This window comes from Magallana gigas, chromosome 10 (genome assembly GCF_963853765.1).
Source record: "Magallana gigas chromosome 10, xbMagGiga1.1, whole genome shotgun sequence".
In the NCBI taxonomy this organism is placed as follows: Eukaryota; Metazoa; Mollusca; class Bivalvia; order Ostreida; family Ostreidae; genus Magallana; species Magallana gigas.
In genome coordinates, this window is record NC_088862.1 from 7,818,288 (window position 1) to 7,844,640 (window position 26,353).

Below are 26,353 nucleotides of genomic sequence, written 5' to 3' on the forward strand. Positions count from 1 at the left end.
GCTCACCTGAGCTGAAAGCTCAAGTGAGCTATTCTGATCACATTTTGTTTTGTCTTCCATCTGTCTGTCCGTCTGTCTGTCTGTAAACTTTTCACATTTTCAACATCTTTTCAAAAACCACTGGGCCAATTTCAACCAAACTTGGCAGAAAGCATCCTTAGCCTAAAGGGATTCAAAGTTGTGAAAATTAAGGACCACGCCCTTTTGCAAAGGGAGATAATTAGGAATTATTGAAAATTTTGGGAAATTTTCAAAAATCTTCTTCTCACGAACCATAAGACCAGGAAAGCTGAAACTTGTGTGGAAGCATCTTCAAGTAGTGTAGATTCAAAGTTATGAAAGTAATGACCTTTGGGGGTAGGGTTGGGCAACAATTGGGGGTCGACTTTTTACATAGGAAAAAGTAAATCTTTAAAAATCTTCTAAGAAAGCAATCAACCAGGAAAGCTGAAACTTGTGTGGAAGCATCCTCGGGTAGTGTAGATTTTAAGGTTGTGAAAACCATGACTCCCTGGGGTAGGGTGGGGTCACAAGGGGGGGGGGGTCAGTTTTTTTACATAAGAATATATAGAGCAAATCTTTAAAAAATCATGACCCTCGGGGTTCAGTGGGGCCACAATGGGAAGGGGGGGGGGGTATACTATTTACTTATGAATATATAGAGTTAAACTTAAAAAATCTTCTTCTCAAAACCACTAGGCCAGGAAAGCTGCAACGTGTTGGAAGCATGGTTATGTAGTGGGATTTCAATTTTATTGAAATCATGAATCCGAGGAGGGGGGGGGGGGGGGGAGACAAATTTTTACATAGGAATATACAAAAAAATATCTTTTAAATTAAATCTTTTTTCTAAAAAAAAAAAACTGTCTACAAAAGCTGTAACTTTAGTGAAAGCAACTTCAGATAGTGCAGATTCAAATTTGTTCAAATCAAAAGCTTTAGGAGTAGTGTGGGGCCACATTGGGGATGCAATTGTACAAAGGAAAACATTTTAATCATTCACAAAAACTGAAATGTTATTATATATGCTTTTACTTATATGCAAGCATTTTTATAATTTGCTGATTCTTTAAAATTGTTTAAACTTTGGCCCCTGGAAAATTATTCCGAGTTTGATGTAGGTTTATACCCTGTATATAAACAATTGTTAAGGGTCTTTTTGAGAACTGCGATGCTGAATGTGATGTGACTATAAAATCATCCTGTTAGAAAAGGAACTTGATTATAAATATAAGAATATCCAGGGGGAAACATATTTTTTCGCATAGGATCTACGTGTATTATACCACATTGTTCAGATATTTTGTATCATGACTCCATGAAGCTGATTTTATCATGCCTTTTGTTGTTCTGGTGAGCGATGTGGCCCATGGGCCTCTCCTCTTTACATGTGAAGGTACCGATAAATCAACAACAACACTTAAAGCCAAATAATTAGATAATATTTGTTATATCAAATTAGTAATGGAATAAATACATAGACAGACAGAAATAAATTTGATAAAATTGATAGACATATGATTAAAAAAAATATATGTTCTCCATCAATCAGGTCTTTCATTCATTTCCGTGAATTAGCAAGACCCTCGTTTTATCTACAGTACAGCTCGAAAATTGTCGACATGTGGATTTCATAAATGGCAAGCGATAAGACGAAATATTTGGGAGGAGAGTTGTCTGTAAAGAGACTGGCAAATATAGTCGGGGTGGAGGGAAAACAAAATGACGTCATTGTGTGTCCATCCGAAGTCACGAGACAGGAGAAACAACATGTGATATTTTTTGGAGGGGATATACAAGTTTGTATCACCCACAGTTCGAATTTCCTCGTATGATTATTGAATATATATGAGACAAGCAGACTATTTTCAGACTGATCTGCCTTGAGTGCTAGATATGTAGGGACAACTGCACTTCACCGTACCGGTAAAGTGCATTCTACCCGATATGTAGGACAGTTGTAGGTTTCAACCAACCAAAAGTAGAACGCTATCTTTGATGAATCGTGCTAGATACGAAGACAGCAATCATTGCAAAAAATATTTTCATAAACCGCTTCTGTGGAATATAACCGTTAGTTAAATGTATTTTTCTCAAATGTCGGTACCTTTATACCGGAATGAATAAAAAAGAAATAATTTTATTTTTTAAATGTTTGAATATATATATACATGTACTTAGTTTATATTTACGCATTCATATTCCCGGAAAAATCATTGTTTTTGAAAGATCGAATAATTATAGGGTCCGTATCATGAATCGCTTTATATAAATGAATATACATGCATTCTTGGGAACGTTGCTACAACCCTTAACGAATGAATATGCCGTTTTTGAAAACGGCAATGGAAATAGCAATAGATTAGACACAAATGAATAAGCGTCTAGCGTTTTTCTCTGCTTTCGATGGCATCATAAATTACATGTAAGTTTATTTAAAATATTACTTCTTTTTCAGACTTACCCAGAGAACATGGAATCCAGCCTCAACAAAGATTATATTGAATACAACCTAGACAATACTGCGCGCATCCTCGCGCGCCGTTTCCCCGATAGTCTTATCTTTGTCATCAAACCTTCCAAAATGATTTTTTACTCCTTCAGTGTGTACAAAAATTTCTTAAACTTTTCTGATGACGGTATTCCATTTATTGGCCACGTGCCAGGAAATGAACACAGTGTGGACGGTTTGACGCATCTTGTGCGTCTCTACAATAACGCATATCGTCAAATGACGCCCGACAATTCCAAAGCACGTGATGGCAATGGTCCGACAATTACGTTAGCGGGATTCAGTAAAGGTTGTGTAGTTTTAAATCAAATGATGTTCGAAATGTTTTCTTCCTCGGAAATCAGCGATATTGATATTCAGGACTTTTTACGCAGACTAAACTCTGTTTATTGGTTAGATAGTGGTCACGTGGGTGATAGAAATGCATGGTTGACTGATGACACAGTTCTATCCGGAATGGTACAAAAAGGCCTTCAGATATACGCTCATGTGACCCCATATCAAGTGCGCGATTCTCTCAGGAAATGGATCGGAAAAGAAGAAAAAAAGTTTATCGAAAAATTGAAAAATTTAAACGGAAATGTTACGGAGGGCAGACATTTCTTTGATGAACCTGGAAGCATTGAAAGGCATTTTGAATTATTAAAAGTGTTTTGAATTTAAACTAACACTTGTTAATTTATTTATCTAATTATTTTCTCCTATTTTTAATTGCTTTGGGATTTGTCATTTTCCCCGATAGTTTAACTGTTACATCTGTAAACGTGAAAAATAAATTGTTTACTGTCAGATAAAAAGTAGATTACATGCATGCACATGTATTCGAATATTGGAAAGAAATGTTTATGGTACATATCAATATTGATCTTAAGAAATTTAAAGGTCAATGGGTGCATTTTTCTCATTGCATTTATTTGACTGCATGGACAATCTTGTTCAATACGAATCTCACTGATACTATATTTTATTCGTATGTTAATTCTTCAACATTTTAAAAACCCTCGGTTAAATATGTACCTACCATACTGTCCTAGATCATATCTTCAGATGAACCCACGTACGGCCATGCAGTTTTGGCTTGCCGTGGGTTTCCGACGATGGCCCTAAGTCATCTGTAGCTGTTAATGATTCTAAAATAGAAAGTTGCAGATTTTTAAAAATCAGTATTTAATAAATAAAACAAGATTTGATTTAAATATTTAATTTTAATTTTTCCATGGGATATTTGCATATATTTAGCCCCTAAAACATGAAGGGGGAATATATCGTTAAGTTCACCGTGAACCTCATGTTCTATGTGGGATGGGTGGGGTGTCATGCTTAATGCTTAATCTGATTTAACTATCTGACAGTGTTCAATATTGATTTTTGGTTAAACTCATGGCGAATTAAGGGGAATGTGATATTGGGGACTCGTCCTCCCATGACATTTTTATAAGTGTCAGTAAAACGTACACAAGTTTATACCATGAGTAGGGCTTTACACAAACCCATAGTGCGAAGTAAATAACAAAACAACTAACAGGAAATCATTTTTCGCCTGAACACTCACGGTACATGTATACATGCATGCACGTGATAACATTTGCAGGCAGTCTAAACAGGTGGTGAGGAGGTAAGGAGGGGGTCACAGCTAGTGAATACTGATGTCACTTATATTATCTGTGAGTGTCGAATCCACTTATCATGCATAATTATGCTTATATGCATGATTTATCAGTCCCCTATCGGTTTCACTATATAGCTATAGCTTTCCTCTGCGTCCGTCAGTCGGTCTGTTCCACTTCAGTTTTTCGCTCTTTTTTTCTTTATTCTCTATATGTTACGGTATTAATCGATTTAGTGTGTTTAGACCTGATTATTTTTATAGTAAATCTTAATTGTTTGTACATGCAATCAATTAGGTTTTCCATTGTATATATGTGCTTTTAATATTGATATCCTTTTCTTTAAAGTATAGATTGTTATAAAGTGTAACAAAGTAATTAACTAGATATTTTCACGGTTGTTTTTCCCCCCTTATAAAAGAAACTTTAATTTCTTGAACGAAATAAACAAAACAATATTCAGAAATATAATTACGTATGTTTTATTAATAAACATACAAGTATGTATTTGTTGATTTGAAAAAAAAATTAAAACATTTAGCACATAGAAACAACTTAAAGGAATTTTTAATGAAGAATATTTATTAAAAAGTCGCGTATATCAAAACAAAGACATAATATTTAAACAATTTAATTAAAATGATGAAAATTATACAATAGTTATATCCCAGTTTGAACCTTTATGAACCGGAGGAGCCCCGACCCCCTAACAATGACGGATGGAATATATATATACTTTTCCATTTATAAAGACACCCCCCCCCCCCCGCGCCATTTCCCTCTCACATCTGGATCTGCCACTGAGATCGGAGGGGGGTGGGTCTTTTTTACCATGTGCCTTAAAAAGAAATAAACACAGAAGCTCGTGTCTGTGCAAATAAAAAAAAACCTTAAGAAATCGGATATCCATCTTTCCAAGTCATGAGTTTGGGATCAGAAATCAATTTACTTGGAAAAATGGTGGGTACATTGCAGAGGCGGATCCAGCAATTTGGAAAAGGGGGGGGGGTTCCATTTGATGAAAACCAAAATGTGCAAAATTCATCATTTGTCAATAAACAAGGACTTTTTGAACGTTTTCCGTGCGTATACAACTGTATTTTATAAACATTTATCTCATCACCATCTATTTCACATCTATTTCAACAGCAGAGTGCACTGCATTATTGGGCGTTTTGCCGTTTTGGTTTAGGTAAGAAAGATTTGCATACTATCTAGCCACAAGAAAACCAAGTCTCGAACATTGAGAAAGTGCGTCCATGCTTGACTGAAAAGAAACATTAAGAAGCAAAAAATAACTCAAACTAATTACGACAAACTATTTTAAAAATGAATATTTTGGTAATTTGTTTTATGTCTTTGATGTTTTTAAATTCTGAACTATTTATCGATTTTGAGTTCTACCGATTGCCTTCTTGAATAAAGGTCTAAATGATAGGATATGACAAAAAAATGGGGATAATTTATGTGCTGAATAGATGGTACGTGTGTAATACATTGGTAAAAGCAATTGTCGTCCCAGGGAACTTGATGCGACCTCTGTAATGGCCGGGTGCGCTACATCATTCGGCACTAGTACAGATGCGATCATATTCAGAAAAGTTTTGAAAAGTTGGGCATTTTCATAATGGTTAACATATAAACCCTTTATACGGTATTTTTGTAACAGATTTTCCGACTTTTGGAAACAAAACAAAAAAGGCTTTTTTATGTTTCATGTGGCTAGCATTCCAGAAAAATAGCATAACCCGCGTAAGCGGGTCATGTAATTTTCTTTGTATTTTTCCTTTGAAACGAAGTAAAACTCATCTATTATAAATACTTAAGTTAATTAACTAAACAATAAATTTGAAAGCGGCTTTTTAAAGTAAAACGAATGCGTGTACTCATACTTGAACGTCGTTTTACTCGATGGCTTGTCAGTTCAAAACTGTATGAACCTAAATAATTTAGAAAAAAAAGAAATAGAGTAGAAAATACATTGTGGATGTTATTATAAATCTGTGTTTTTAGCGATACTGCTTAATATTATGTATTTTTTCTTTAATTTTCCATATGTTTACTCAGTGTAGTAAACACCGGATGCTGAAGGGGAGTACAATGTACTTTATTTCGATAAAAAATCGATAGGGTTTTTTCACATAAGAACAAAAATATGGGACGCAGTACGAAATTCTTTAAATAAGCAATTTTAAAAACATTTATTTGAGATAATAACAGTATTTCTATTATAAATGAGAAATTGTCTTTAAATAGCCACTAAACGTTTTCAAAAAAATTCATATGTCCCAGAGAAAGGGGGGGGGTGTTCCGACCCCCGGAACCCCCCCCCCCCCCCTTCTGGATCCGCCAATGCATTGTATATCTCGGAGGATAAATAACATGAATAACGTGGGTTCTTCGGAGGAAAATATCTTTAAAAGGTTTTTTTCCTCCGAGGTACCTCAATTTTTAACGATGCTTTATTTTCTAGACAACTTTTCGCCTCCGAGGTACCCAATTTTTTTTATGGTGCTCGTGGTAACTATCGTGGGTAAAACTTTTGGGCGCAGAAGTACAGATTTGCAATTTTACCGGAAGTTCATAAATTTACATTTTAAGTGATAATTAAAACGATATAATAATGCCATTTATGATCAATAAAAAATAAAAATAAAAGTTTTGGAGCATGTACACACAATAAGCAATTTCCAACAAATTTTATTTCTGCCAATCAAATTTCAAAGAAATCGATGGTCAGTGACGTCAAGTCCACATGTGTTTCTCCCGCTTCCGTCATTCTGGTCTCGTTGAATGAATGAAATTTGTGGGACCTGAACAATATTCGACAAAGAAAGGTTAACAGAAAGAACAAAGGTGAGTATGAGAGACCCCTCTAACATTTTGTTGTTATGGAACTTCTCTACAATCCCCATTTCATTCATCGATCTTCGCCTCTAAGCTTCTACGCCTGTAATCCGGTATCCAGTAGCTGTGATAAACAAATTCATAACAAGAAGAATCGTTCTATCTCGATAACAAAGAATTGTTTTTATCAGGACTATGTTTTATGATAAGTTTTGGGAAATGTTTCACATAGAATTTGGGAAATTCTTTCCGAACTCAAATTTGCTATACATTTTACCTGGGCGGTGAATCATACTGTACTTATTCTCAATAGTACCTGTATTTCATTTGTTGTAAAGCTTTGACAACAAATCCATCGACACTTCACTCATTTTACAATAAAAAATTGTGTTGACAACAAGCCAAATATATAAAAGTCAGTTTTCAATGGTTCATACTTCATAAAAATCACTTAATACCACTCCTCTTCCACAATCTTAAAGTGGAGCATATGGCTCAGTGGTCATAGGTGTCAGGCATGTGATCTAAGGGTCGCTGATTCAAACCCTGCAGTGGGTAAACAATTTTTTTTCTATACAAGCCATTGTCCTTTAATGAGGCACGTTGTCTCATTGACTCCACCCAGCTGAAATTGGGCACAGGCTTACACTTGAACCTGTGATGGGGAGCCAATAACTTTCATCTGCTTATAGCGCTACTGAAACCTGATACAAGCACTGACCCTCTGCATCTTCAAGGCTTAGGGACGATTTACCATGTGTAACAAATCTGTTCCAATTTAATAAAATCATTCTGTTCGTCGGTGTTCGACTTCATCCTAGATTTTATTTTCTTCTTAGATGCCATCTGACGCAAAGAAGAAGCGGGAACAAAAGAAAAAAGAAGCCGCAAAAAACAAAGGAAAGAAAAGGACCGATGACACCCCACAAAATGGAGAAACTGAGAATGGAATCAGTAACGGAGCTGGGAAGGACGATGGTAAGTGTTTTACTTAAAAATTACTTTTTTTTATATATTTTTTTTTTTTATATTTATTAAACAATGTACATTTAAATTCGAGATAATACCTCCGCAGAGGCTCTCTAGATATACTTCACCTGGGGTGCCTGGGGCCCCCTGGATCAGTAGTGCTATCCAGCAGTATAGATAAATCAAATAATTATATATATAATGTACAAAATATATATATTTTCTTTAGTATTTATGATTGTATTTTTTAAAACATATATGAATAGGTGTAAATATTGTCTAACACATGCTTTATATGCATACAAAAATCATGGTCCGACTGGTCCGACTGATTTGATCGTTAGCTATAGATAGCTTGAGCAGTCAGTAGGCACCTGACTAGTGATTCGTGGATTCTGGGATTGAATCACAATCTGGTTTGCATTATTTTTTTCATCAAATTACACAATCTTCCTGAAATTTATGAGAAAGGAGGGGGATTTTAATGATGGCATTGATTTGAATTTAAGGGTGTGGGGAGGGAGGAGTAGTAGGGATGGCTTATTCTGTAATTGTTATTGATGCATGTTGATGTATTGTGTTGAATCATTTACAATCAAGGGAAACAGTATTCATGCAATGAATTAAAAGTATACATGTATGTACAATTGCTTTTGAGGAGTTATTTTGGAGATACATGTAAGTTTTCACCTTACATTAAATTATGGTACATATTTTTAAAAAGATATGATATTTTTTTGTTTGAAAACATGTCAGGTTCCTTTATTTCAGCCTAATTGCACCAACTAAATGGTGTAAACAGAGATAGGGATCAAACATTAGCTTTGGCAGTCCTTTTCCAAGGCATATATTTCTCAATTGTAATCATTCATACTAAAGGCCTTATACTATTGTATATGTATGTGTGGGGATTTTGACATGATATTTTTTATTCATTTGCTTTTTCAGAATTGATTGAGTTGGCCAAGGGCTTAGAAGAAATTGATGTGAAGGCTCAGTACCGATCAGTGACGGGAGTTCTCCTGTCTCACCCAGACAGTCGTGACGTCCAGCTGGGCAATGTGACCTTGACCTTCCATGGGGCGGAACTCCTGACGGACACCAAAATAGAGCTCAACGTGGGCCGACGATATGGACTCATTGGTCTTAATGGATGCGGTAGGTTTCAATTAAACTCAAATATATGCTGTTCCATTATGTTACAAACTCAATGGTTGTAATGGATGTTGTAAACCCTGTTCCAATAATACTCCAACTATTGTTGTATGATATGACACTGAAGACTCATTGGTCTTATTTGATGCATTAATTGCCATATGGCCTTTTTGGATGTGGTACATGTAGATATGTTTGATTAAAAGTCAATTTATTGGCAATAGACAATATAAAAATGTGGATTTTAATATTTTTGTTGCAGTTGTGTTTCATTTGATCCCAAGATTTGTTTCAATGTAGGAATTAAGATTTTGATGTGTATTTATTAATCATGGTAATTTATCAAAAGGAAGTAAAAAAGACACCTTTTATATTGTATTATTGAAGTGTATATATATATAGTATCGATCAGACCCAACCTAACAGAAAGTAAACCCCAACTAAACCCAGGGTTTACTAGAGTGAACCCAGAGTAAACCCAAAGTAAACCCAGAGTGGACACAGAGAGTAAACTGATCAGAAGTACACCCCTTAAAACAAACGCTGACTGTGAATTCAGAATACACAAGGTGCAGGAATTACAGGCAGTAGGATTGTAAGATAAATTATGGGTCTGTTTCACACATGTGTACAGTTGACCAAAAAAGCAATTTCCAAGTAAACCCAAAGTAAACCTTGAGTAAACTCAAAGTAAACCCTGAGTGGACCCAAAATTTCAAAAAGTAAACCCAAAGTAAACCCCAAAAGTAAACCCAGCCAGGGTTTAGTTGGGGTTTACTCTAGTGTTAGGTCGTGTCTGATCGGTACTGTATTTAAGTAACAAATGTAACCAATTTAATCCACAATTGATATGGAATAGGTAATAATGCAAAATATTATTTGTTTAAATGTACTTCACAATTAACTAAAACAGAATCAAAAATGATAACTCTGGATTCAGTGTATATATTTGTCAAAGCATTTTAACAGAGAAAGATATAGATGCCTCATTACATGCATGTTTACTTCTGTTTGGGTGTGATGAAATGAAAGGCCGAGTTTTAATGTTGGAGCTCTTCTCTTGGGTCCCCTGAGAGGATTGTAGCTCAACACTATGTTCAAAACCACCTGAAGCGAAATTCTATTTACTGACCCAACAGAGAAACACTGTTAGCAAGGAAATGTTTGCTTCGAATTCGCTGCAATGCTTACAAAATTTGCATGCAGCAGTGATTGAATAAAGTTTCACAAATTTGATTACCATACACATAATAAAAAAAGGAACCGCTCCATATTATTAATAACAACACAATACATTCTTTTGAAAGGGATTACAATTTAATTATATCTTCATTACGGTAGATTAGTTTTTGTATGACACAAATGATGCATTTTTGTCCATTTTAATTTTACTTTGTTTACTTTGAAAAAATCATTACATATATATAACCAAAGCAGAGTTCTATATGACTGAATGAACCAAGGATTAAAAAACCTTAAAATTACTAGAGTTTTGTGGTTTTATTATGAAACCAGGTGTTTCCTTTACTTACAGGTAAATCCTCACTATTATGTGCCCTGGAATGCAGGGAGCTTCCCATACCTGAGCACATAGACATTTATCACCTGCGGCGGGAGATAGAGCCCAGTGATAAGACGGCCCTCCAGTGTGTGATCGAGGTCGACAAGGAGAAGATGATTCTGGAAAGGGAGTCAGAGATTTTGGCTGCCAGAGACGATCATGGTATTATATTTTTGGTAAAAGTTCAAAATTAAAAGTCAACTTTTAATTGAGAACCAAAAACAAGGGTTCTCTTTTCAATTAAAATTAAATGTTGACAAATTTCCCTAAATCCACAGCCTTTTTCAAATCCGAAGGAATTTGCTCTACGTGAAATTCAATTTTGCTTTGTACAAACATGGTACTAATTATATTTATTGAACTTTTGTCACATACTATATAAAAGATGATTTAAAAAAAAAAATGAAAATCTAACCAGAAGATACTCAAAAGGTCAAAGCACCTCTTGTTTATATGGTATTACTTAACTATTTAGACTAAAACAATACTGAAGAGTCCTAATTAAATGTGAGAAATTAATATTCCGTTTTATCTCAAGTAGCAGATTTAAAAATCTCGCTTTTATTTTTTGAAAGATGTACTAAATTAAACTCTAATTAAAAATTTGGCATTCACGATTTTATATTCTTGCTATTTGATGCAAAACGGTTGAATCTTTGAATTAAGTACTGTTGTAAAATAAGGAATCTACAGAAATTTTTGTGTCTTTTTTCTCTCAGAATCTCAGGAGCGTTTGATGGACATATACGAGCGTTTGGATGACATGGACGCCGATAAGGCAGAGGCTCGGGCAGGCTTCATCTTGCACGGTCTCGGATTCACCAAAGAAATGCAAAACACGGCCTCCAAACACTTCTCTGGAGGGTGGAGGATGAGGATATCCCTGGCCAGGGCCCTGTACATCAAACCATCCCTCCTACTGCTGGATGAGCCCACCAATCACCTTGACCTTGATGCCTGCGTGTGGCTGGAGGAGGAACTCAAAACGTTAGTGTGTTTGAAGTGTATAAAAACGTGTATAGAACCTGTTTTGTCTATTATTTTGTCTAACGAAGTATATATAGAATGCGTACAGTCTCTCCAATAATGGCATTAAGCAAGCTCTTGACCTCCTCTTTGACATGATGTCAAATTGAAAATTGGAGTCAGAATTACTTTTCCCTTGATTTATTATAGATTGTCAGGAAATTGTATCATTTTCTACTTAATAATTAATATGTAGAATATTACATGACTGGAGCTGATGCAATGCTGATGCAATGATTATATTATAATGTAATATTATAGTATAACAATTGGTTTAGTACAACTTAACTTTTTTAACAACTTTTTACTGACTGTTTCAGATACAAGAGGATATTAGTAATGATCTCGCACTCTCAGGATTTCATGAATGGAGTGTGTACAAATATCATCCACATGGCCAACAAGAAGCTGAAATATTACGGAGTAAGTAAGAATCGCAGCTGTGGCAATGGACAACATTCCCATTTTGCTTTAAAATTATAGGGTGATAGATTGTGTCACGACTGATTCTGACATTACTACTGTACAGTAGATTCCTAATTAAAACGCGAGGAATAAATATCCGCGTAAAATCCCGAAATTTACATTTCACAAATTTTTAAAATCTCGCTTTTATTTTTCGAACATATATAAACTACATGAAACTGTGATAAAAATTTGGCATTCACGATTTAATGTTCTCGTGATTTTATGGAAAATGGTTGAATCGCGAAATCAAGTACTCGTGTAAAATAAGGAATCTACAGTATTAAAGTCATTTGCATATGCATCGGATGGTGAGAGTAAAACCCTTCAAATTATTCAGGTCAAAAGGTGAAAATCTACAGTGTCATGTAAAGTTTTGGCCAAAAGAGTTTAATAACTTCTTGCTTTGTAAAGTTTTTCTCAGTTTCACTTCTACACACACTAGTTTATTAATGCCTTAGATAAAAAGCAATCTCTTTTAAGTATTGTCAATGTTTAACAAGTATTGTGATTGTCTTACAGGGTAATTATGATGCATACATGCAGACCAGGATGGAGTTGGAGGAAAATCAGATGAAGAGATACAAATGGGAACAGGACCAGATATCACATATGAAGGTAAGGTACAAGGCTGATGTTTAGGAGATATCTCAATGATATTATGGTAGCTGTACCAGATATCACAAATGAAGGTAAGGTACAAGGCTGATGTTTAGGAGATATCTCAATGATATTATGGTAGCTGCAGATCTATAGCTCTACATTTCTCTTCCCTGTGAAAGTATTGGATACTCGATATTACTAGTAAAAAATTTGAATCTATGAAATGAGACTGATAATTTTTTTGGTTTGAATTGAAGATGTGAAGTAATTTGGCTAATTTAGTTTAGTATTTGTAGCTGTTTGGGTATGATGAAATGAAAGGCCGAGTTTTAGTGTTGGAGCTCTTCTCTTGGATCTTCTAAGAGGATTGTAGCTCAACACGATGTTCAAAACCACCTGAAGCGAAATTCTATTTACTGACCCAACAGAAATAAAACGATCAGGAAAACATAGATTCAATTAACAATAGCTACCCTTCACATCTGTAAAACTTGGTTATTATTTTTTCATGAGTGATAAGTGAAGAGATTAGGTTCATGTAGATTTCTACTCCTGTAAATTATTTACTTAGCTTGATTTACTGGATTCCAAATTCATAAATTGAAGATATGAGCAAATTAGACAATAAAAGAATGTCAAGACAGTACTTGAGCTCTATGCTAGGAGTTATAGATCCTAGCAATAAAGAAATGCAGATTAAATGTAAGAAGTGATATAAATGTTAGTGATAGAGAGTTAAACATTACATACTTTGATCACATTGATTCTTCATGCTCTGTTTTTTCGTAGAACTACATCGCTCGCTTTGGACACGGTAGTGCCAAGTTAGCTCGTCAGGCCCAGAGTAAAGAAAAGACACTGAAGAAGATGGTGGATGGGGGCCTGACAGAGAGAGTGGGAAGAGATAAGGTAGGATTGTTCTCAGAGAGAGAGAGAAAGAAAGAGATATAGAGAGATAGAGATTTCTAAAATCATGAGTTTCTAAAATCAATCAAAATAAGGGAAAGAAAAGTAGAAAGGAAAAAGGATTTGAATTCTGTAATTATAACACTAAGTACCTGTGACTGTTTCTATTCTTATCAAATAGAATTGAAATATTAGCAAATGTCATTTTACTGTTCAGTATTAGGATTTTCACCCTAACAATTTGAGATTCTTCTACTGCCGCACTGTGTGTTTCACACTGTTTTGTCTCCCTTTGCAGACGCTTACCTTCTACTTTCCCGACTGTGGCAAGTTACCTCCCCCTGTCATCATGGTTCAGCATGTCAGCTTCCAGTACAATGAGTCCAAGGTATGTGCTTTTAGTAATTTTAGACGAATTGAGAAGTCAGAGAGTACTGTGGATCCGAATCATTTAAATTTGTGGGGGGGGGGGGGGGGGGGGGGGGGGGGGTAATTTTCGTTGATTTTGGATTTTGTGCTTATTCATGGCGATGTAATTTTGTTGATGTGTCAATTTTCAGTTTCAGTAAGATAACTTACTCTTTCAAAATTTGTTTCATCAAGGATGTAAATTATTCATGGGGGAGGGCCACCCATGAAAACCACGAAAATTGAGCCACCGCGAATTCTAATGATTCTACAGTACTTTGCTTACATTGACTTTTTGTGGGCTTCCATTGTCCTTGATTTAAGTGAAAATGACAGTTTTAAGGATAGTATGTTAATTTATGGCCAACAAGTTCAATTAACACAAAATGTTGTCAGATATTGTGCTACCATGAACATTGAATTTATCAACTAAACACAAATACCACAGAAATTGGTATTTAGTGTATATTGATGAAACTACAATATTCTGGCGAAACCTTGATTAAAATTGAAGTCATTTCGAATCTAGACTCTATGTAAATTTAATGCAATATTGCTTTCTTCATATCCTGAATGAATCACTAAAGAAGCATTATATTGTTTAAATTTCAGCCACTGATCTACAAAAATCTGGACTTTGGAATGGACTTGGACACTAGAGTGGCATTGGTAGGGCCCAATGGAGCAGGGAAGTCTACACTACTCAAACTTATAGCAGGAGAGGTCAGTCCATTAGTACTCTATACCCTCATTTAGATTCTCCAATCCTCAGCCTCAAAGTATTTTTTCATCATTAAAATGTTATTTGTCCCTCAAACTCTATAAATAAAATCAAATGAAAAGAAATTACATGATGGTATTCATGCATTTTACAAACAATGGATATGATGGAATAAATGTATAGGTTGAGATCAAATTAAAAATAAATGTTTGTATCTGTGCATAAGTAGCTCAGACTTCTTTACATATGTATAAAGTAGCTCTACATGGATCCACTAAGAAGTTCATTGAATAACTGATAATTATATTTACACTTAATGACTCATTAAATTTGTCTATATAAAAGACAGAAAATTTAATATGGTGTAAAAAATAATTCCAGATAATCAAATGTTAAAGAACATGTCTCAGTATCAAAGATTCTCTGTAGAATCCGAGGGAATGTTAATGGCTTGCTTGGCAATTAAGAAATGGAATATGCATATTATTATCATTTTTTACTACAAATTATCAAGCTTTTTTATTTAATAATTTTTTTTTAGATGAAAACCATTTGTAGGCTTTATAAGTAACTTTTCTTTGAATCAGTTGATATATAATTTTTTTATTTTGTAGTTGATACCAACAGATGGTCTAATAAGAAGACATTCTCACCTGAAGATTGGGCGATATCACCAGGTAAGGATGTATTTAGAATAAAAGTAGATAATGTATATAGAACAAATCAATACAAACCAGATGTACAATGTACTAAAGGTGGCTCACTACGCCTTGAAAAATTTTCTCAAATCAGCAGAAAATCACTTGATTAAGATAGATTTCATAATGGATAAGAATTATTTCAGTCCAATAGGCAAAAAAAGTGTGCAATTTTAGATGAAAAATTACATTTTTGAAAATTTAATTCAGTAAACATGAACAAAAGCTCCAGGCGGATTCAAACTCATAATCTGCGGTTCAGAAGCCCAATGCTTTAACCACTGAGCTACGACATTATACAACCCAATCGAACGATATTAACAGTTTGACAAAATGTTTACATCTTGTGAGGTAGTGTCTTAAAAAGTATAAGTCTAGGTGTAGTGAAGTACCTTAACACTCCAACCTTATAAACAAAAGTAACAAGCTTCACAGTGATGCCTTCTGTAGTAATAAGCTTTCATTTTGATGCCCTTTGTAGCACTTACAAGAACATCTGGACATGAACATGACAGCCCTGGACTGGATGATGAAGTGTTTCCCGGCCATCAAGGAGCGGGAGGAGATGAGGAAGATCATTGGTCGCTATGGACTTTCCGGACAGCAACAGGTGAGCTGTTGAATGTTTGAAAATTGCTCTTTATAGTGACTGGGAATTTCCTCAGTAAGCTCAAAAATCTCTGCTTTGAGCGATCTGAGAATTGTAATCGAAATGCATGAAATTTGGTTAAAATTTTGTGCAGAAGTTGGTAGAAAAAAAATTTATCTTTCTTGGGATATAACATGTATAACTTTGAAGATTATAAAACTGGCAGGTATTTTTTTTTTATTGCAAGAGGAGAATATCTCAATGTTTTATTTTTCCTTTTTTTAAAATTGAAAAAAAATATATAAAAGTAAAATTGAAATTAACCAGTGCAGTAGCATTTGACAAAATTTGGATTGTGCCTTAGGAGTGAATTTTTTTTTTAAGCCTATATTGTCTATTTTATAAAAGATGAAACAGGTTTGTATCAAAGGGAATTTGACAGTTATTGTTCTTAACAGAATACAGGCTTTAATCTATAAAATTTTTTCCCAAACTTCAGTCTTCGAAATAACCCGGGAGTCTGATGCCCGGGGCCTGGTAAATTTGCAGGCGGGCATGTAAAAATTGCCAAATTACATGCCCGGAGGGCATGTGTAAATTTTCTGTCAATGTACAATATGTTTACTTGCCATTTCTTCCATCGTACCAAAGTTATTCGCATAACTTGCTTTGTGCAGTCTACATTCTTGGTACGACTTGTCAAATAAGCGTCAATCGTAATCATTGAAGTGTTTAGTTTAACCTACTGTATAAATGTTTGCTGAGTACAAGACGTACATGTACCGGTAAATATAACAATTACGGGTTGGGCATGTAAAAATTTGAATGGGCTGGGTTAAAATGATGGGTCTACATGCCCGAAGGGCATGTGCTGAAAAAATTTTGTCGTGAAGACTGAAACTTCAGTTGCTTGTCAGAATTTTGTTTTCAAAATTAAGGTCTTTCTTACTTTGATTATGTTTTACAGTAATAGTGTTTCAAAATATCTCCTGTTCTTTTTTTTTTTAGATTTGTCCAATGAAGAACTTGTCAGATGGACAGCGGTGTCGAGTGATATTCGCGTGGTTGGCCTGGCAGAACCCACACATGTTGTTACTGGACGAACCCACGAACCATCTGGACATCGAGACGATTGATTCGCTCGCCGACGCCATCAACGACTTTGATGGGGGACTAGTCCTTGTCAGTCACGACTTCAGGCTTATATCTCAGGTACTGGGTTCAGCTAATCTAGATTTACTTAGGGGTAGTGATCCTATACAACAATGCAATGCAGTGTATAAACTCTTGGATTTTTTTTGGTCCATCTGTTTTTTGTCTTCAGAAACTCGGGAAAATTATTGTTGTCTTTCAATTTTTTGTTTTACCTTACTTTGCTCTCTAGATGAAAAGGTTTTTTTTAAAAATGAAGGATATTGTTTGTTTCTCATTTAGTCTTTTAACATTATTGGTTTGTACTGAGCTCCACAGATGAATGTCTTTTATAAAGTTACATTGTTTCTTTTGAATGGGGGAAACATAATGCATTACACTGTTGCTCTACAGAACTGTTTTTATTAATGTTTAAGATGCTGGATGGTCAACGAATTAACAAAGTTTAAAATTTTAAACTTTCTTTTTTTTTTTTTTAACAGACCTCTTTGTCAAAAGGAGGTAAATATAGCCTTAAAATAAGCAATGACCATAGAGACCTCTTAAATCATTATTCATTTTTTCTTTGGACAGGTTGTGGATGAAATCTGGATCTGTGAGAACCAGACCGTTACAAAGTGGGAGAGTGATATCTTTGAATACAAAGAGGCGCTTGCCAAGAAAGTCCGCAAACAGATCGCAAAAATGAGGGACGGTTGACAACGTGGATAATTAAGTTCTGTTTTTAACACTAAGTTATTGCAAAGCAACCTCTCCTTTTTTATTATTTTTTTTTTTTTGGTTAAATGAATTGATTTTCTTATTTTAAATCAATCGGTGCATGTATTTATGAAGTTTTGCTGTTATGAGATTTGGCAGGGCAATTATTGCACAAGTGTGATTGTAAACTTTGAAAAGGGAGTGTATGCAATATATTGTGTACAGGTATGGTTGACCAAGTGTGTGTGGATTGACCAGAAACTTTCAAGAAGTTCAATTTCTTGAAATTAAAAAAAAAGCAAAAAAAAAAAAGTCAAAAGAACAACAACTGTAAAATGTGTTTGTATGAAAAGTCTGGTTGATTATTTTCATTTTATGCCTTTTAAAAATCTCTTAAAATTCAAGAAAGTCAAAATGGCAAAATATATTTACATGTGAGAGAACTTGATGCAATGGTGTGAAGAACTCTTCATGATCACACCTTTACAAGTATTCTTCTCAAGAAAAAAAAAATTGGAGTTCAAACACCATCGGAACACTTTTATTTAATGTATTTGCATTTTTTTGTTAGAAACATTGTCAGCATATTTTCCCCTCTAAAACTTGTCTGTGTTACAATATGATATTTATTTCCATTTTATTTTCCTTGTTTTCTTTAAGGAATATTTTGGAGAAATGATGTATATTGCAAGATTGACTGTTACAACAATCATGTGAAAAATCTCAACTGCTATTTAATATTATGAATTTATGGATCAGGTTTGTTAAACAAAGAACAGTAATTTTGAATATTTATGAAATGTTCCAAAGAATTTGAAAGAAATTAATAAAATCAAGGAAATTTTTTATTGTTATTTTGTTTGTTTTTGGTTTTTATTTTAAATATTTATAGTAAATTTCGTGTTTCATTTGACGTACATATAAATGATGTTGAATTGACAAGTATAATGATGAAACGAATATCGTGGTTTACAGTTATTGACTGGGTACAAGGGCAACATGTTAATTGGTTGACCTGTAGGTGAAAAGGTTGCCCTAGGCCAAAGGCAACATTTTAATTTTTTTTTCAATTTAAACAATATTTTATTATGCAATATATCACAAACGTAAGATAGCAGGCATTGCCTAGATAAATCCTCTCCGATATACAAGGTCAAGGTTATATTCAAGATTTAGTGTCATACAATATTGACAATAATATTACAACAGATATTATATTGCTTTGTATATTATAGTAGATAATGATATTTTGACATCAGCAAATAATCTAACTGGGTTTTCCAAGTGTGTTGATATGTCATTAATGTACAAAAGGAATAAAAAGGGGCCTAAGACTGATCCTTGTGGGACACCAGAGTTGGTACTTTCCAATGTTGATGAAAAACCATCAAGGACTACTTTCTAAGTTCTATCAGACAAGTAGTTTTCAACCCAACATACAAGATACACAGTTCAATATTATTATAAGTCATTTACTTACTTATAAACTTTAATTTAGTAACAGGAAAATCAATGAATTATGGAAGATATACTTTTGCTACGCACAACCCCGTTCTTTTGTTATACTTAATTCCCTGAGTTAATTATCTGCATGGTCTTGGTCTTTTGACAGATTAAAATTCATAGTTCTTTCTTTCTCTCTCTCAATGATTTTTTAGAATAAAAAATTTGGAATCCATATAAAATCAAAACTATGATATGTAAAAATAATAAAAATAATATTTTTGAATTTTAAGTTGAAGTTTCATGGAGCATAAAAGAAAGAAGGAGAGGCTATTACTAAAGAGAAACCTTTTCTATATATTGTTGGAACTTTTTTATAGTAGCGTATTGTATCTAGTTACATCTTTACATTCCAAATATTCTGTGGGAGGGACTTGAATTTAACATTCTGCCATTGTCTCCTTTTTATAATTTATTTCAACATTTTTTTCCGAGAGGTGCAGTGTAAAATATATATTAAAAAACAACTCTAAAAGACAATGATTGAACAAATACTTGTTGGAATGCACTAATTCGTATATGGCATAGGCAATATATATTAAAAACACTCGTATATAATGCAAAATTTAAACTAAAGATACGTACCATAAGTAAAATCATTAAATTAATTATGAAGGTAAATTTTTATCAAAACACTTTCAAATTGGGACAACTAATTTGTGAATTAATTCACAATAAATTAGTTCAATTCCATCTTAAATCATAAACCTTCTTTCGCATACCTTTTTAAAGTTTTTTTTTACAAGAAAACGAATCTTAAACTACAGTACTGTACTCAAAACCATATTCATGTTGTTTGTAGGAATATAATTCAGTTTTAAATTGATATCACACGAGGAGTATATCAAACTCTTGGTTCATACAGTAAACAAATAGACATCTAGTTTTACAAGTGTACCTAGATAAGGTATTTGTGATATTAATATTGCTAGTCTATATTACATCGTATATGTTATTAGCAGAATATAATGACAGGTTTACCACAATGGTTTTTCATTCAATTTCTGACGATTCTCATCAAATATAAATATATAAAAAATAGAGCGTCTGTCAATCATCAAGATTTAAAATTAACCAGTTTTATTATGTCAGCATAAAATGTGCATCCTATCGGTTAGATTGATCGTTGTTAAAGAATGAGGGCTGATCCAAAAGTAATGTCACAAGTGTAAGAGGAGTTGATAGTAATGGCCATTATAAGACTCTTTTGATCCTCTTTTGAAGAAGAGTCATCTATATACATGTAAATATAGGAAAATATCCACTTAAAAGATGAATTAGGAAGATTTTATCTTTATCAAGCAACAGATTATAGTTAAACGAATCATATCCCAAAATTCTAGGTAGATCTGATGGTAAATTCGTTGACCAACCAACCTCCTGAATTGAAAATGTTTCAAAATTTCTTAGTTAAATATGATTGTTTTACGTGTTTCCCGCATGTTTCGTATGGGTTTTTTTTCAAGGGTTTTATGATGATAAAAAAATTCTTAGAAAAGGTCGAAATGAGGTATAATTATAACGAATTATTAAAAAACCTAAATATATTTATGTAAATTTCAGCAGTTGTACGATTAAAATTGAAGTATAACACGTGTGTGTTAGTCTAGGAACTTTCATAAAAATTTATTTAATTTCTTAAAATAAGGAAAAAAAGTTTTAAAAGAACCCTGTAAACATATGTTTTCATGAAAGTACTGTGTGTGGACTAGTTTCACTTTATGCCCTTTTAGCATTTACCTGGACATCTGGGGAAATTTGAAGCAAACGATGGGAATAACCTTTTACACCTCAGCAAGTTCTCTTACAAATAAAAGAGTTGTAAGATATTTTTTAGTTTGAACACCATCCAGAAACTTTTTAAATTCATATTTGCATTTAACTAATATTTTCAGCTTGTTTTGCAATCTGAATTTTGTCTGTGTTACACTATGATATTTATTTCCTTTTTATATTCATTGTTTTCCACACAGGAAAAAAAAAATTGAGAAATGATGTATATTGCGAGATTGACTGTTCAAACAATCATGTGAAAAATTTGCTATTTATCATGATTTTATGGACTAGGTTTGTTAAACAAAGAGCAACAATTATCGGTAATTATGAAACAAATATTGTAATTAGCAATTCCTATACAACAAATCTTAATGATATAAAAAGACAAGCAGCTAAATATATGCAACGTAAAAGGGAAAAAGAAGACTGAAGAATCCCCTGAATAGAAATGAATTTCTACCGTTCATTGTTTCAATTTTTTCCTGAAAATACGATAAATGCAATCAAGGTACTTGAATTATCTTTCTGAATTTTGTTTTCCTCTTCATTGTGCATGTAATTGTCATATCCTGCCGAACGAAGTTTCTTTCTAAATACATTTATTTTTTCTATGCACCTTCCTGCTCTCTTGTGATAATACCCCAAGATGTCTTCATCGTCTTTGTCTTTTGACAGATTAAAATTCAGTAATTGTAAATCTCTCTGATTTTTTCAAGAAAAGTTTTCATTATAAACCAAGATATATGAAATGACAAAAAAGTTTATATTTTTTAATTTTTTACAAAGGCAATTTAGTTGAGACCGGCATGTTTTAGAGCTCAGAAATGAGGGGGATATTGATTTTATAAATAGTACTAGTACAATTAATGTTATTTATGTTTGTATTTATGTAAGTATATGGGAAGGACTCGAAACTGACTTGCAGCTTGTGTTCCTGTTATCCTAAACATTATTTACTAAAGGTTCAAGGTGAAATATGAAAAAAAAACTTTAAAAGACAACGATTGCCCGAATGCTTGATGGAAAACATTTAATCTTCAAACACACAGGCAAAAACACGAGTAAACTCAGTACATGTAATAGAAAAACTCTTATAGGAAGTAGAATCTAAATCAAATTAGGGACCACAATTTTAATTATTTTCAAATTAATGAACTTTGAAATTTCTGACAAATCACAACCAAAATCCTATTAGTGATTTGGTTTATTGAATTGTAAACAATTTGTGAATCAAATCGCCAATAAATTAGTTCCATTTCATCTGCAATAAACCAAAACCTTTATATACATTTCCTTAATGCAATAAATAAATGATTGAATAAATAAATAATTATTGTGATAAAACATTTTATGTCTGTTTTTGTTAAGTTGAATAATTGATATATTACAAGTGGAGTAACAAGCTCTTGATTCATACTGTAAATAATTATTCAAAAATTTGGGTACACTAATATAATTGGTGCGACATCTAGTTTTAACCAGATATATCAATTGTGTTTGTTATATTATTTAGTTTATTGTAAACCACGGAAATTCCATCGCATGCTATGAGCAGAAGTTAACGGCAAGTTTACCATTCTGGTTTTCCATTTTATTTCTGACAATGTTAATACATATAGTCATTAGATAAAAAAAGTCTGCCAATCACCATTAGATTTATTTACACCTTTTTAATATCTGCATTAAATTTACAGTAAATCTACTTGACAGACGTTTCATAAATAGGAGGGCTGATCCAACACTAATGCCACAGGTGTTATTAATCATGAAAGATCGGCAATATATTTGGAATTGTCTAGTTTTATTTCAATTTTATTGATAGATATGATGCCATTCTCTCCATATACTGTTTTTTTTTTAAATTCACGTTTATCCAAAAGTTTTAAAATTTAAAAATATTAACAAATGATATTTTTTTCATATATGTATATTAAAAAAAATGAAACGTTTCTCTAACATTTCTGGACATGTTTATTAGATATTTATATCATGTATATATTTACAAGAAATTTAACACACTGAAGTGGCTTCCATGCAAGTGAACAATTTTCCATGTTTTCATAAAATATTTAAAATTATATATAAAATCGTTGAAAGCATATATATATATATGTATCCTTCTTTAAACAACAGAATCATATTTTAAAGAATACTATAATTCTTTATTGATATTCAAAGTCATGTTTTTGTGAAGTTTTTCACCTTAGTTTAGATCTGAGAACTTCAATGCAAAATAATTACTTCTGAAAATAAATGTACATGTATTACTTAATATGGGAGATAAGGTTAGTCGCCACATGCCAGCAACATCATTTATAGATTCTTGACTTTTGTTTTGAATCTATTTCTCAGTTCTTTTTACAGCAATTAATTCAACACAATTTATATTGAACTATAATAACAGTTAGAGATAGAATTCAAGTTCACAACGTATAATGTTTTGAAAATATAATTATATCATCCAAATCAAAATAATGATCGTGAAAATTAATATATTTCTCGAATGTTTCATAATGCAACGCCCATGACAAAGAGCGATGGATCATGTGACATTTCACTGGATCAACTCTCGTATAATACATAAAATTGGTTTTCCAGTGCCAAAGTCATTTTGCAATTGATTTAGATTGTTGTATCATTACAATTCATATTTTTTTAATGAATTTTGATTGATAGATCTTATATTTTATTGTAATATTTTGGAAAGAGAAAAACAAAATTCGAATCAAGTTCAAAAAGTGTTTTGAACTTGAGTTTCATTGAATTGTAATTCAGAATATTTGATAAAATGTTTTATTTTTTCTATATCATGCCTTTTCAAAAAGCGACATAATGCAAATATAAATGTACTGATTACAATTTTTTTGTAAATCCGCTTCTTCAAAAGGTTTTAATACACCTTTATGTGAGTTACAAAGTCTTCATTTCTGTTGATACGCCTTTGCTGTTATAAAACGTAAACTACTCCAACCATTTTATATATGGATGCGCAGATCGGGTGCGCAGATCTAGAGGGTAGGATGTTGGAGCCCCCTTCCCTGTAAAATTTAAATTTCTTAAATTTATTAATGTTGTAAAATTATTGAAAATATATCTCGGACCCTCCTAGACAAACACCCCCCCCCCCCAACAGGGGGAAATCTGGATCTGCGGATGTTACGCCTCTTATTTCATTTTCGATAACATCACATTAATGGAACTAATAATAGACTTCGTACCTTGAATTAAAGAAAATTAACACAAATTTAAACACAAAAATCCAAACGTAGTTCTAAAAAAACCGTCGACATTGACTTGAAATAATCATATGGAATTCAATTAAGTTACATATAGTTCGTCTAAAATAATTGAAGCTTCTTCTTACTTTTGCAGGTGCCTTGGTGTTAAATAGGGTGGAGAATTTTGAATTTGAATATGGAATATAATTGAATGTCTAGATGATTTAACAAAATTATCCCATGTTTATATGTGGGGTTTTTCCTAACACACGCGTTAAAAATAAATGAATGCTACAATTGTCATCTAATCAAAAGAGAAACGTTTGATTTATTCGGATCAATCTTTTCATCAAATAATGATACGGAATTTCCCGTTAGTAAAAGAAAATTTTCAGAGTTTTGGAACATGTATATATACGAAGACCAGCAATCTTGGATTATACTTTTGATTCTATCAATCAAAAAACATTGAACTCGACATTCGGAAGATGAATTCTCAAGGAGTGTTTATTTTGACCTGGCTTCTGTTGTGCATTGGAATTCAAGCTCGTAAGTAATCAGATTTAGTTATTCATATTGCTTTTATGGGCAAAATTAAAACATATGTGAATTGAGACGTAACTTAAAGAAATATTGATTGTATGTTTGTCATTAAAAATGTAATACAACTTGGATTTTTAAAATTTATAACACGGTCAATCCTAACAAAACATTAAACAACCCATTGCATTTTTTTAAAAATACCTAATGGTTTGCATTAGAGCGTTTTAGTACACAGAGAAACCCACAAACAAATGCTGTTTGCTGGAATTGTCAAAATTGTGTTCTTTTAATTAATGATCTTAAGTATAATTCATTGAATAATATTGGTTAACGTTTCAGAGCAAAGAAGCTTCAGAAGGTTGACTCTGGGAGACGTTGCTCCGCCGGTACCTTCCGGTCCCCCGTACAGCTGTTCAAAGATATACTGCGTGAGTGTATTTCTATTCTAAATGTATAGTTCAGAACTATCACCAATACTCAATGCTCGAATAATTTGGTCAAATATAATTAAGGCTGAGTGGTCAACAAATTAACTATCAGGTCTTTGCTTTCAATTTTTTAGATATGATTTGTAAAGCTATAATTAAAAGTATTATTCAGTAAAGAAAAAATATATAAATTTTAGCTTTCAATTTCAGAATTTTCCTATATAGTCATACAGAGGTCTTCTTTTACAGAAGATCAATTAGGCATAACAAATAGCCATGTCCATCCAGCCCTCTTAGATATCAATATATAGAAAACCAGTATCTGGAATACTAATGATTGGTCGAAATGACCTGGAATTTTCAAACAATTATGTATTCTTTATGATTTTGTTTTTTATGCTTATCAATACATGAAGCTGAAATCTATTTTCAATTTTCTTAATCGGTTCAAATATGATACAAAATTACCCTTCCAAATTTATATTTTTTAAAATCTAGAAAACAGGTGGGTGATATATACAGTGCAATACAGAGTAAATGATTTATTTTCAGATGTATTTAAACCATATTTAAATGATATAGGTACATCATTAATGCATAATTTAAAAACACATAAGAAATTCGTGTTAACTGATTTAGGATCCCTTTCTTATGATATAAAATGTTTATTCCAAAGGATTAAAAATCGGTAAACTTTAATGCTATATTAGTTTGCTTTTTCAAAAGAAATGTCAATGCTTCTAGTTTAAGTTAAGCATGATCAATGTGTTTTAATTAATTTCAGCTTGTTTTATTGCTTATAATTATAATCTTTTAATAGTTTGATATCTCTTTTACAGTTGGACAATCGTAAATGTGGGCAACGCCCTGGCAGTCTCATGCCTTGTGTTTCATACACCCTTCCTAGAACATTCGCTTCTTGCGATTGTCAGCTCCGTAAGTATTCTTATTAACGATATGCACACAT

At 32.8% G+C, this 26,353-nt stretch overlaps 2 protein-coding genes across 2 annotated transcripts; both read left to right on the top strand.

The window, feature by feature from the left end:
* Positions 1-1,592: 1,592 nt before the first annotated feature.
* LOC105341746 (mitochondrial protein C2orf69 homolog) lies at positions 1,593-3,176 on the top strand. The gene is made up of 2 exons (XM_020072730.3): positions 1,593-1,799; positions 2,459-3,176. The coding sequence occupies exons 1-2, from the start codon at positions 1,638-1,640 to the stop codon at positions 3,167-3,169; spliced, it is 873 nt and encodes a 290-aa protein (XP_019928289.2). The 5' UTR covers positions 1,593-1,637; the 3' UTR covers positions 3,170-3,176.
* A 3,673-nt stretch (positions 3,177-6,849) lies between these two features.
* On the top strand, positions 6,850-18,230 carry LOC105341745 (ATP-binding cassette sub-family F member 2). The gene is made up of 14 exons (XM_034454014.2): positions 6,850-6,975; positions 7,806-7,944; positions 8,884-9,093; positions 10,625-10,813; positions 11,371-11,638; positions 11,998-12,100; positions 12,665-12,760; positions 13,535-13,654; positions 13,950-14,039; positions 14,672-14,782; positions 15,395-15,457; positions 15,960-16,088; positions 17,076-17,279; positions 17,793-18,230. The coding sequence occupies exons 2-14, from the start codon at positions 7,806-7,808 to the stop codon at positions 17,916-17,918; spliced, it is 1,848 nt and encodes a 615-aa protein (XP_034309905.2). The 5' UTR covers positions 6,850-6,975; the 3' UTR covers positions 17,919-18,230.
* Positions 18,231-26,353: the final 8,123 nt, after the last annotated feature.

Excerpts from the sequence above, each read along its gene's own strand:
- LOC105341746 (XM_020072730.3), top strand. The coding sequence starts at position 1,638 with ATGGCAAGCGATAAGACGAAATATTTGGGAGGAGAGTTGTCTGTAAAG. Across the intron at positions 1,800-2,458 it reads TTTTTGGAGGGGATATACAA|ACTTACCCAGAGAACATGGA; the intron begins GTTTGTATCACC and ends CTTCTTTTTCAG.
- LOC105341745 (XM_034454014.2), top strand. The coding sequence starts at position 7,806 with ATGCCATCTGACGCAAAGAAGAAGCGGGAACAAAAGAAAAAAGAAGCC. Across the intron at positions 14,040-14,671 it reads TCCAGTACAATGAGTCCAAG|CCACTGATCTACAAAAATCT; the intron begins GTATGTGCTTTT and ends TTTAAATTTCAG. Across the intron at positions 15,458-15,959 it reads AGATTGGGCGATATCACCAG|CACTTACAAGAACATCTGGA; the intron begins GTAAGGATGTAT and ends TGCCCTTTGTAG.